At 40.7% G+C, this 13,291-nt stretch overlaps 1 protein-coding gene across 1 annotated transcript in view; it reads left to right on the forward strand.

Moving 5' to 3' along the window:
• The window catches only part of Tmem200a (transmembrane protein 200A), a 49,862-nt gene extending 37,058 nt beyond the window's left edge, over positions 1 to 12,804 (forward strand). The window contains exon 2 of the mRNA XM_010639143.2: positions 10,761 to 12,804. Coding sequence (XP_010637445.1) covers positions 10,776 to 12,251 — 1,476 coding nt within the window. The 5' untranslated portion in view covers positions 10,761 to 10,775 and the 3' untranslated portion in view covers positions 12,252 to 12,804. The remainder of the gene's footprint in view (positions 1 to 10,760) is intronic.
• Positions 12,805 to 13,291: the final 487 nt, after the last annotated feature.

Below are 13,291 nucleotides of genomic sequence, written 5' to 3' on the forward strand. Positions count from 1 at the left end.
TGTTATAAAGTACAAATATATGAAAGTAGTTATGTTATAAAGATAGCATTTCAAATTAGGGGAGGCAAGATTGATTACCTATAAATAAAAGTTAGATCTCTACCTGGAATCTTATACAAGAAGAAATTTCAGGTGCCTCAAATGCAGAAATTTCAGCTACATTAAACCCAAAATTACCTAAAGGAAACAGGACAACTTTTCATATATAATCTTAGATTGCGGAAAGTGTTACTAATGATTATATAAAGCCATCAATGAACTTGAGGATAAAGTTAATAAAACAAAACTGAAATATTCTGTTGGCTAAAAGAAACAATAAAAAAGTTTAGAAGATTAAACATATTACACTACTAGAAGGCTGATTTACTCAATGTAGAAACAGCCTGTGTAAATCAGTTCTAAAAAAGAAAGAAGTCAGAAGATAGTCTCTGCCCTTCTCTGAAAATACCTACAAGAAATCCATCATGCTCACCTCTGAGAAGAGAAATTAGAGAAACCATAGGGCAGGTAAACTTCTGCTTCACCTTGTACTGCCAGTTGTTCTTTTATGAGGATTACCTTGGCTCAGTTGGGTTGCTACAACAAAAATATCATATACTGTATGGCTTAAAAACAACAGAGATTTTACACTGCACAGTTCTGCAAACTGGGAAGTCGACAATCAGGCACCAGTGAGTTCAATATCCAGTGAGCCTGTTGCCTGGTTCATAGACTGTTGTGTTTTTGTGTCTTAACATGGTAGCATGGGTGAGGGAGCTCCCTGGGGCCTCTTTTATAAGGTGCTGTGGTTTGAACATATACACTAAGGGTTCATGTGCTGGAAACTTAATTCCTAAATGCAAAGGTTGATGGTATTTTGAAGGAGGGACTTTACAGTGCTGTTTGTGATCATGGGACATGTGGCTTTGTAAGAAGAGGAGGAAGGGCTGAGTTAGTATGTGATGCCTTCTGCTTAGTTAGGATGCAGCAGGATACAGCACCCAGGTCTTAGTCTTCTTGGGCTCTAGAAATATAAAAACATACTTCCTTTCTATAAATTACCCAGTCTCAGGTTTGTAGCAACACAGAATGGACTAAGACATAATTATTCCAATCATAAGTGCTCTATGCCAACCCCCCTCCTCAGGGACTAGGATTTCAACATATGGATTGGGGCTGGGAGACACAAGTATTCAGTCTAATAGTAAAATAGATAAGAGAAAGATGGATAATTGTATCTATTATCCAAATAGATAACAGACAAGAAATAGACTGACGAACACTTTTCTACAACTGGAAATCTAAAAATCTGTGTTTCCCTCAATTCACCTTGCTGCTACTAACCTGTACTTGTAGGAAAAGAGAAAGAAAATGAAAACAGAAATAGTCACTCATACTTCATGACATCCCTGTTTTGTTTTTCTTTTCTTTTTTTCTTCAATATGTTTACCATTACATTTTTACCAGTGGGATTTCTCTGGTAAACTGCACCCATGAAATATTCCCCTTAAATACTAAAAGACTTCCATATTTCCAAGCCTAATAGATTTATCCCTTTTGTGAGTGGTGGGGAGTTTAGTCTCGCCTCCCCTCCCAGGGCCCCACTCTGTACCTCTTTGCACCTTGCATTATGGGCAAACCTGCTTTGATTTTACTTGGTGGGGGGTGTGAAATTCTCCAGCAGAAATGGTGTAATTTGAACCATTTCCTAATCGCTTAATGGTTTCTACAGAATTTTTAAAAAGGCTTTATTATTAATTGAGCTTCCAAAGGCTAGAAAACTTTTTAAGAAATGCATTGAACAGCATGGTGCAGTGGAATAAAAGATGGCACAGCTCATGGTAATTTAGGTGGTGGATTTGTTTTGGCAAGGGAGGTTGGTTTCCTATTTGCAGCAAAGAATATAAGGCCTTCAGCAGCTTTAATAGTATTGACACAGATGTGTTGCTTGCAGAAGTGGGAGACTTACACAAGTGGAACAACTACAATTGAAATTAGTCTTGCCTTCCAGTTTTTCCTCAGTCCTGCACAGGTGTCAACAGTATGCTCCAGATTTTTTTGGGTGTAAAATCATTGTGAAGAACATTAATTCTTATTAGAGTATCATTTCCCAATGTTGTCAGCAAAAACATAGTCACTATATCTCTAAGTTGAGGTTACTGCCTATGTTCTGCAGTGGAGGGGTCTTAGTAAAAAGTCCAAATTCTGATTTTTTTTATGCCTCAACTCTTTAGCGTGGATGTCTCATCTAGTATCCCACAGTGTGGTGAATTAGGGACTGCTTTAGCGGTGGCATCTTTTCCCAAGGTTAAGTCCCTTCCTGTGGGGAATGTGACAGTTATTGTGAAGAGTATGTCCAGATTTGAAAAGTTTCGATGCAGGGCAGGAAGCGTATTTCTACTTTGGGGAAAATAGGCTTCTAATTTTTTTCTGTTCTTGCAGAAAATGCCTCCCACAGGGTCCCAGCAGGGTGTTTTCTGAGCTCATTATGGATCTGCTATTGGCTCTTCTGGAGGCTTCTGTGTTCAGGGCTTCATGGCTTTTAGTCCTTGGAGAGCAGTTGTTCCATGTCATTGTTGCATGGCTCATAATTGGTTTGAGCCCATATTTTACATCATTCCAGGCTGGCAGGTTTGAGGGAATTACGCACAAAGAACACTTATAGATTTGCAAGTGCTTTCCTTATTCCTAGCATTATCTGCATGCTCATGATGTGCCTGACCATAAAGTTACATTTAATGATTTGAGAATCATTCTGCTAATTGCCTAAACTTTCAATATTTCCTTTTAGCTCCAGCATTCCTTTGAATAGAGAGCTGTACTGAATATTAAGGAGCCATTCTCCCCAAGGAAGACTCACGGAGATTTAACATTTGCAAATTTTAAAATTTGTACATTGTATCACCTTTATGACATCCCTTTACCTGGGCCTTCTCTCCTCAGGCTGCCTGTCCCTCTGTTTTCAGTTTTGTGCCAAAGTGTCCCAATGGCAACAGAATGATGCTTGCAGAATTGATCAGATCATTCACGCATTGGTCCAGTTGCACTATGAAAAGTAATAAAGCATTAGATGCACTGGACTGGGGTTTCCTTCCTTGTTTTTACTATGGTTCTCATGTGTTAAGGCACCTCCAAATCTGAAAGAATAAAATAGGATGCATTAAAAAGTAAGCTGTGCTTTATTTTTTTCTATAATGTCTCTCTTCTATAAACTCAGCTTGCAATTATCAAACTATTTGTGCTTCTTCCACTAAAATACACCTTCTCCATCCAGATTCATGTGGTTTGGGGATTGATCCTAGGGCCTTCGCACTGAGTTATATGTCGCTAGCCTGCCTGCCTTTCTCTCTTTCTTAATTTCTCTCTCTCTCTCTCTTTTTCCTTCATTCTTTCCTTCTTTCCTTCCTTCCTTCCTTCCTTTCGAGATAGAGTCTTGCTAATTCACTCAGTTGCTCAGGCTGGGATTATAGGCATTCCCCACCATTCCTGGCTCTCCATTCAATTTTTCACTCTGTAAGTCCATGGAAAATTTTTCAGTCATAACTTCTTCTCCAAGAACAGTGAGTAGAGTTATTTAATTTATCATATTAATATATGTATATTTTTCGACAGATTGATTTGGTGCAGGGGAAACCCATGGCCTTGCACATGCTAGGCACATGCTCTATCACTGAGCTGCATCCCCAGCTAAAATATATTTTTGATTTACCTTGCTTGAGCAATGAAAGAATTAATAATATGAACAATGTAAAGTTATCAACAGCCATTGGTTGTTGAGAACTTTTTACAATCAAGACTCTCAGAAATATGTGTGTTACTTCATTTTATTCTTAAAAAGGACCATAGAGTCAGCTATAGCTGATGTCACTAATCCAGGCATGAATTACCAGGTGCTGACCTGTGCTTTGTCACCATTATCTCTGTGGCAGGACGGCAGTGTAGGGATTGTCCCTATCCCCATTTTACAGATGAGTGAAGTGAGGATACAAGAGTTTCATTAGTTGTTCAAGTGTGGTTATTCAGTGGTGCATAGGTTTAAGGCCCTCAGGTCTTCTGGCATTTTAAAGAGCCTTTTGCCACTTACAAATGGAGGAACTGAGGTAAGTGTTTAAAACAATTTATCCAAGGTTGCATGTCTTCCCAGGGGCAAAGAAAGGATGTGGGCTCCTGTCTTTCTTATCACAGTGCCCAACTATTGAGCTAGCTTTTCAAAGATTGTTTGCATTCTCTTGTTATTTGTGAGGTTTGTAAGATTCAACTCTGGTAAGGATAAAGATTCAAAATCCTATTCTAAAAGTTTAAAATGTCTTTACTGGGAAGAAAGTCCTCAAGTTGCTGCAGCTTGAACAGAAAATATTTCCATCCGTCACATTTGCGGATACCACATGGAGTTTTATATAATGCTTTTATTTGGTCCTGGACGCATAGATTAATTTTTACTTTCTTTGGGCAGAGAGTTTTGCATTCTGGTGAGATTGCTAACCTCTGAATAAGAATAAAAATTCAAATAGTTTAATAAGCTAGTGTCAGTTATATCTAAAATACTAGGCACACTTCAAGTGAGAAGATGATGAAAATCAAAGGGTAAGGACAGTCGGGAGCAAGGATAAATTAGAATCTGTCTGCATCGCACACTCCCACCTTTGGGCCAAATCTCCACGGGCTGTCACTGCTTCGTGGAAGCTTCCCCTGGTTCTTCCAGATGCATTGGCAGAGCTTTCAGAGCTGTTCCCAGAAATCCATCCTAGCTGTTAGTTTCATTTTAAATATTTACTTTGACTACTTTCCACCAGACTCCATACTTCTTGAAATCAAGGACTGAATTTCATTAGCCTTGTGTCCCTAATGCCTCATACATCTCAATCATGTTCAGACATTCATCGTGTCGGCCTCTGGTCAACAGGTACTTACCGAGCATTTATCCACCCCAGAGACCCAGCCAGGCGCTGGCCTTACATGTAAAACAATAGCACATTGTGAAGGAAGAACCTTGGGTTGGGAGTCTGAAAAGCTGAGGTCTAAATCTGTTCTTTCTGCTAAACCAGTAATGGATTTTAGACAACCTTCCTGTGCCTTAGTTGACTAAAAGCAATATCTGCATTCAGAGACTTCTGAAGTCACTCAACTTTGCACGTCTACTTAATTATTCTCTCAGGTATAAGCGTGCAATGCATAGGGAACCATGTCTGATGTATAGAGGCTCACAATGAGGCCAAAATAGTGGTCAGGGGAGATCTTAAATGTACAGGAATAAGTTCCCAGGAAAATGAGAATTCTAAAAAATGGTACAGGTTAGAGCCAAGAAAAGCACATTCCAGAATGTGCTTAGGTCTATAAAAAGAGTGAAAGACAACAAAGAGGCTTATAAAATGACTAGCAGAGCAAAAGGAGGAGAGGATAAGCCTGAAAATTGAATGGACTGTGTAGGGTATAGTGTTACACTGGTGCACAAATCAGGAATCTTCTCAGGCAAAGAAAAAGAGCTTTTGGCTGAAAAGAGTAGAACAAACAAGGGTAAGGGTAGGATAAAGGTAAGGGTGAGGTAGTATTAGTATTTGGATGAAGGCAAGAGACGACATCCTTCTACAGCAAGAAAAATGGCAAATGAGATCCACAATGAGTCTGAGATTCTTACAAAATGGCACAGGCCTGTACATGGCCCAGCAGTGTCCTGGTTTGCACAGTGAGGAAGAAAGCATATTTTGCAAATTTTAAATTGCATCTTGCTACTAAAACTGTGGCTGGTTTATGAGCACTACCAATGGAAAAACACGATCAATAGGTATCCCCAAGTTAGAATATGTACAATATTTGTTTTAGCTTGACTCTTGCCAAAAGTCATATATCTTTGGGGGTAATATGGAAACACTCAGTGTGGCTCACTCTCCAGTTAGACAACTAATTGAATGACCTCATCAAAAAGATACTGCTCACTCTATTTTTCAGGCCAGGAAACCTATTTGAGTCCTCTTAATGCAACACAAGTTATGTTTTTATGAATGAATGTGTAAACTGATAATGCCCATTAAGGAGGCTGTCTGGATTAGAATAGCACAAGGCTTTGCTCTGTGCTTTCTGCAACTTCCAAAAGTTTAGGCGAAGCTCTGGATGTCAGGTTTATAATACATGCAGGGGAACCAGACCTGAGAAGCACAACACAACTTTTGAGAGTTTCTCTCGCTCTGGTTTCACGGCTTCTCTAGGCTTCGGTTAAACTGCCTCTGGTATCTGCTGTGGTTTCCCAACATCAGTCCCTCGTGACTGCTTTCATCTACTGACTGAGACTGATTTTCCCAAACTCGCGACAACAGTGTTTGTGTCATACTCCAACTCCACGGCAGATGCCCGTGAAAGCCAAGCATTGCAATAGCTCATCCCCCAGCCCAGACTCTTTCTTGTTGTCCCTAGACGTGCAGACAGGCCACGCTCCTGTTCCCCAGCCTGCATTCTTTTCCTGGACCCTCTCCAAAAGGAAGGACACGAATGTGATTATTCACTGTGATCAATGTGAAAATACTGCTACCGGCTCCATGAAGCCTGGCAGAAAGGTCCTTCCTGATGGAACCTGCCATCCCGGGAGCCGCCTCATGCTGTTCTACCTAGGGACATCAGCTCTTCCATTGGGTTTCAAGCTCTTTGAAGGAGTGACTGAATTCCTTCACCTGTGCTTTTCCCTTGAGGTCTCATTTGGGTCCCTGAGAGATAACAAAGGTTCTTGTCCAGCGTTGAATGTTGTGAACCATATTAAAGGAGGGGACTGGGCACCAGACCTCAGTTTGGTGATTTGTGGGGATGTTGCTGAGGTGACTGTGATTTCCTAAAACCCCTCGTGTTCTCCTTTTTTATTTCTGAACTGCTGTGGGTCTCATTTTCTATAAATGTTTGCGCTGTTAAACTACCCTGCTTCTTCTTCCTGTCTAGTCCACTCTCCTCACATAGAAAGCTGGCCACTCCCGCTCTTTGCCAACTGTCTATACTCACATCATTCTTAAAATGTGCTCTTCTGTTCCAGCCCCTTTTTCTCTGTCAACTGAGGAATAGAAAATGGCAATGCCAGTAGAAAATGTTTTAACGGGTGGTGGAGGACTGTGTGGAATGCAGTTCCTTGTGGTTGCTGAACCAAATGAAAGGCTTTTTTTTTTTTTTGCCTTTGTTTCCCTTTCTTTCCAAAATCCATTTATTCAGAAAGATTTCAGAGCAAATCCATATCCAGCTATATGGAAATAATTGGGTTAGATGGCTGCTATCTAATTTAAGTATTTTCTTCAAACATTTGGAACTGATTGGGGTTCAAGAAAGCATAGGTTGACACTACACTATTTTAGCCAAGTTTTGGAAGAGGTTCTAAGCTGTTGTATGCATACTCTAATAAACTGCATAGACTGGAGCTATGGATTATAATTTAGTTTGTCCTTCCAACATTAAACTATTTTAATCGTAATTATAATTCCACTAAAGACTGGCTTTACTCACCAGCTTGCTATAGCTGTACATATCATCCACAACCCTGTTATTTAAACACAGTTCAGAGATCATAAGTAGGAATTCAAAAGGAGAGCTCAAGATGGCATTTGATACCCTCTCAGAAATTTGCCAAAGACCTTGTGGGTCTTAAAATATCCTTTATTTCCCTACCAACCAAACTTGGCAGTTTGAGGATTATTCATAATAAAAAAAGGAATTTTATCAGCTCACAATATGTAGCTTTTTGTTTGGGAACTAATTTTGCTGACTCTTATTTTTGACTAGAAATGTATACAGTAATACGATGGTCATCCAGCAAATTCTAGGGAAAAAAATTACTCATTTATTCAGAAGTCTAGCAAAAATTTTTTGGGGGGTGGGTACTGGGTTTGAACATGGGTCCTTGAGCTTGCAAAGCAGGCAGTAGAACCACTGAGCTAAATCCCTGGCCCTTTTTCTTTCTTTCTTTTTTCTCATTGAGTTTATTGATACATTTTAGATATACAGTACAGTTACTTTTCCCATTGTCCCTGACCTCCCTTCACCCCCTCCTCCCTTCCCTATTTACAAATACTTTATTTCCATTTTTTCATCTTCTCAAGATTTTTTTTCTTTTCCCTTATTACCTTTCCCCTACCCTTCCCACTTCCCCTACACCTTTAGCCCTTTTCTTCCAATTTCACATTGTCAATTATATCATTAGGATTTAATGTACCATTATAGTTTTTCACAGCAGAGAAACCATTAGGTCTTTATACATGTGTGACTTATTTATTTCACTTAGGAGTATATCCTCAATATTCATCCATTTTTCTATGAATGACTCTGATTTCTCATTCTTTATGGCTGAGTAGTATTCCATTTATAGAAAAAACACATCTTCTTTATCCAGTCTCCAACTGATGGGCAAATGGGCTGTTTCCAAGTTTTAGCTATTACAAACTGTGCCGCTATAAACATAAGTGCACATATATCACTGTGATATGATTCTTTTAATTCTTTTAGAAACATGCCCAGCAGAGGGATGGCTGGGTCAAATGTAACTTCTAATCCCAGCTCTTTGAGGTATCTCCACATTGCTTTCCATAGTGGTTGCACCAGTCTGCACTCCCACAAACAATGGAGAAGGGTTTCTTTCTCCCCACAACCCCGCCAACATTTGTTATTGGTTAATTTCTTGATAGCAACCATTCTTTGTGGGGTGAGGTGGAATCTCAGTGTTGTTTTCATCTGCATCTCTCGAATGACCAGTGATATGGAACATTTTTTCATGTATTTACTTGCTGCTTTTACTTCTTTGTCTGAGAAATGACTGTTCATTTCAGATGCTCATTTTTGAATTGGGTCTTTATATTTGGGGTGGCTGATTTTTTTGAGTCCTTTATATATTCTAGATAATAGTCCTTTATCTGAGGAGCAGCTGGTAAAATTTTTTTTCCACATTGTAGATTGTCTTTTAGTTCTGTTGATGGTTTGTTTTGCAGTGCAGAAGGTTTTAATAAGGTGACATCCCAGTTGTTGATTCTTTCTTCTAGTTCCCATGCTACTGTGCATTTGTTCATAAAGTCTTTTCCTATGCCAATGTCTTCAAGAGTTCTGCCTAACTTATCTTCCAGCAAATTTAGTGATTCTTTTCTTGCAGATATTTCTTGGATACTGGCTGTATGCAAGGTGCAATACAAAAATATGAAATACATTTGAATTTTTACCAGAGAAGTGGAAAGATTAAAACATTATATGTCAAGTGCCATAAAGAAATCTTGCTCAAATGCTCTGAGGAATGACAGCCTGCGTGGGATGTGAGCTGAGTCATTCAGAGATCTTGTAAAGGAAGTAGAGTATGAGCTTTGATGACCAGCCAGAGGTCAAGATGCAAAGATGGCGGCTGGCTGGGGAGCAATCTGGACAGGACCACTGGGCCATTCTTAACAGAGGCTCAGGGGCAATACAAGCAGAGGATGAGTGAGAAGCAATAAATACTGTTTGTGTTTCAGCTGCATGCAAATTAAAGCAAACAGAGGTAAAGTTAGACTTAGTCCAGAACCCCAGATTAAACTCAGATAGTGGGGAATATTCCCCCCATTATTTCACTCATTGAAGCATTTCAGATGTAGGTCATAGGACAGTTAATCTGCCATGTGCTTATCATCTTGTCTGTAAAATAAGAGAAACTGCAGTTTGGAAGAGATATTTGGGGAGCTTGGGAATTTATTCTGACCATCAGTGTGGAGTTAAGGAAAGCCACACTAGGCTGGGAAGAGCAAATTGCAACAGAGAGGTGGATAAGAGTTAGGACCTGCTTGGAAGAGGAGAGGAAGTCGAAGGGGGGGAGTTAAGGATAACTGTAAAGAGCCAACCCTGGGCACTGACCCCATTAAGAGTCAGACAAGGCAAGAGGGACAGCTGGTGGAAGGGGGGTTCAGTCTTGCTAGCAGTGCACAGATATGCACGTGTTCCTGAGGGGGCAGTTGGAAATGTGGAATTGAAACTCAGGATATGACCTGGAATGTGGACTTGGGACTCATCAGCATAAAGGAAACAGTGGAAGGTGTAGGCGTGGATGTGAAGGCGGAGGAGCGTGGGTCAGAGAAGGCAGCCGAGGACGGGCCTGTGGGGGAAAGGTGGTTTACCCCTCGATGAGGGAAGAAGAGCCAAATGGAAATCATATTCTGTGTGAGGTCAAGGCAGAACTGGGATTTGGTGTCATTAACATCTGGAGAAGAGGGAGTTTGAAGAGGGTGGGACAGTAATATGCACAGGAGCAGAGAAAAAAGGAAGACAAAAATGGGGGCAGGGGATAGGGGCGTGAAGAGTTCACTGATGACTTTCACAAGAGTAGTCACAGACGCCCAGATTGCTGCAGTGCATCGTCTTTGTGGGGCTTGTATTTGGCCTGTTAAATACTCTATCCTTCCATTTTTTCAAAATAACTGAAATAGTGATAGGGGTGTGTGTGTGTGTGTGTGTGTGTGTGGTGTGTAGTCAGAGAGAGAGAGAAACAGAGAAAGATAAACTTGTGAGTAGGCCACTCCTTTATATAATGTGATAAAATTATTTAAACAAAGTATACCTTCAGTTCACTTTTCATCAATACTAGGAACACTTCATCCAGCCGCAAAATGGAATTTCCAGAAGTTTACATTAGTCTGTCAACAAAACTTCTATCAGAGGTGTCCCTAAAGACATATTCTTCTGTCCCATTTAATCACTTGAAACAACAGCAGCAACAGAGATCTGATGCGAGCAGTTGTTGAACTGAACTGCTGAGCCTACCCCAGGAATGTATTTTGGTCATCGCCTGTTTTCTTTCTTTGCAGAACAAAGGCCAAGCTATGATAGCCACTGGTGGGGTGATCACTGGCCTGGCGGCCCTGAAGAGACAAGACTCTGCCCGATCCCAGCACCATGTCAACCTTAGCCCCTCTCCTGCCGCGGAGGAGAAGAAACCGGTCAGGAGGCGGCCCCGGGCCGACGTTGTGGTTGTTCGTGGCAAAATCCGGCTTTATTCCCCATCTGGTTTCTTCCTCATTTTAGGAGTGCTTATCTCCATCATAGGGATAGCAATGGCTGTCCTTGGATATTGGCCCCAAAAAGAACATTTCATCGATGCTGAAACAACACTGTCAACAAATGAAACTCAGGTCATTCGGAACCAGGGTGGTGTGGTGGTTCGCTTCTTTGAGCAGCATTTACATTCAGATAAAATGAAAATGCTGGGCCCCTTCACCATGGGGATCGGCATTTTCATCTTTATCTGTGCAAATGCCATTCTGCATGAGAACCGAGACAAGGAAACCAAAATCATACACATGAGGGACATCTACTCCACAGTCATTGACATCCACACGCTGAGAGTCAAGGAGCAGAAGCATTTGAACGGCCTTTACTCTGGCTTGTTGGGGGAGCCAGAAGTGAAGCAGAACGGGAGCTCCTGCGCCTCAAGATTGGCAGCAAACACGGTCACCTCCTTCTCAGGTTTGCGGGGCAGCTTCCGGATGGATAGCTCTGTGGAGGAGGATGAACTCATGCTCAATGAAAGTAAGGGTTTGGGGCATCTCGTACCCCCGCTGCTCTCTGACAGCTCTGTCTCGGTCTTCGGCCTTTATCCACCTCCTTCCAAGACCACTGACGATAAGACCAGTGGCTCTAAGAAATGCGAGACCAAGTCCATTGTGTCATCGTCCATCAGTGCTTTTACATTGCCTGTGATCAAACTTAATAACTGTGTTATCGATGAGCCCAGTATAGATAACATCACGGAGGATGCTGATAACCTCAAGAGCAGGTCGAGGAATTTGTCGATGGATTCCCTTGTGGTCCCTCTACCCAACATGGGCGAATCCTTCCAGCCCGTCAGCATGGGGCTCCCAAGGAATAATTCCATTGGGGAGTCACTGTCCAGCCAGTACAAGTCCTCGGTGGCCCTCGGACCTGGGGCTGGACAGCTCTTGTCACCTGGAGCTGCTAGAAGACAGTTTGGATCCAACACATCCTTGCATCTGCTCTCCTCACACTCCAAATCCCTAGACTTAGAGAGGGGTCCCTCCACCCTAACTGTCCAGGCTGAACAGCGGAAACATCCCAGTTGGCCTCGGCTTGATCGGAGCAACAGCAAGGGATACATGAAACTGGAGAATAAAGAAGACCCGATGGATAGGTTGCTTGTGCCCCAAGCAGCAATCAAAAAAGATTTTACCAATAAGGAGAAGCTTCTGATGATTTCAAGATCTCATAATAATTTGAGCTTTGAACACGATGAGTTTTTGAGTAACAACCTAAAGCGAGGAACTTCTGAAACAAGGTTTTAATGTTTTAAACAATGTCATTTTCCAAGGCTATATATTTTAAAACTATTTTTACCAGTGCTTCCTTCTTAAAGCATTGGCTATAAGCTTTTTAAAACAAATGTTCTCTGATGTACTAGAACTGGCTGCTTAATTCTGTAATGGAGATGGTTGTATGTTGAGGCTATAATTTTGGGTTTTATTTATCTTTGGAAAGCATGATCTTTTTTTCAAAATGAATACAAAATGTTTGTGTCCCAATTAAAACTGTGCTTTACTTTTAAGTTCTTCCATTGGTTGTCATATTCAGAGAATGAAAGATTTAGTAGGGTACCCAAGTGTGGAGTAGAGGTACCAAATTCAGACCCAGCTCTCAGTACTAAATAATGTGAATCGGCCAAATTGGTTCAGTTCTATGTGAGCTCATTAATAAGAACTGAGTAAGTTGGTTGTGACTATTCCTATGAGTTCTAGGTAGATTCTAATTTTCCAACATCACTTTTGCTTCAGTTATGTTTTCATCAAGAAATCATTTATTCAAGAGCCATGGCTGAGAATGCCAGATGTACTTAATGGATAAATGCAAAAAAATCCATTAACTATAACTTTAGATATTAAGAATTAGAATGTCTTTGCAGACTGACTTAAAAATGAATAAACGAACGTAGTTTGTAGAAATGCTGTCGAAGTCATATCCTGGAAGAAAATGTTGACTAAAGGATGACAACATATTTTATGCTGGTTAAGGACAGCTAGTCTCGATACTATTTTCCAGCTGTCTGTTACCATCTAATCCCCACTTAACCCCATATCCTTATTCCCCTAAAATAGGATTAGATCCTGTTATTTGGAAAATAGAGAGCTAACCTTGACATTTCTTTTTATCTTCTCATACCATCATCTTGGTGGGTCAAAAAAATTTAGTCCTTGATAAACTGCCTTGAAATTAACCTTGTGCTAGAAAGCCTTAGGCCCACTCTGAAGAGTGTGGTAAAATAAATGTAGAATTGTAGTTTTCAGTTATTGAAGATTCTAAAATGGATATAACCATCGGAAAATTTCAT

The sequence above is a fragment of the Fukomys damarensis genome, unplaced genomic scaffold, assembly GCF_012274545.1.
Source record: "Fukomys damarensis isolate Sample0158 unplaced genomic scaffold, DMR_v1.0_HiC HiC_scaffold_14, whole genome shotgun sequence".
NCBI classification, from domain to species: Eukaryota; Metazoa; Chordata; class Mammalia; order Rodentia; family Bathyergidae; genus Fukomys; species Fukomys damarensis.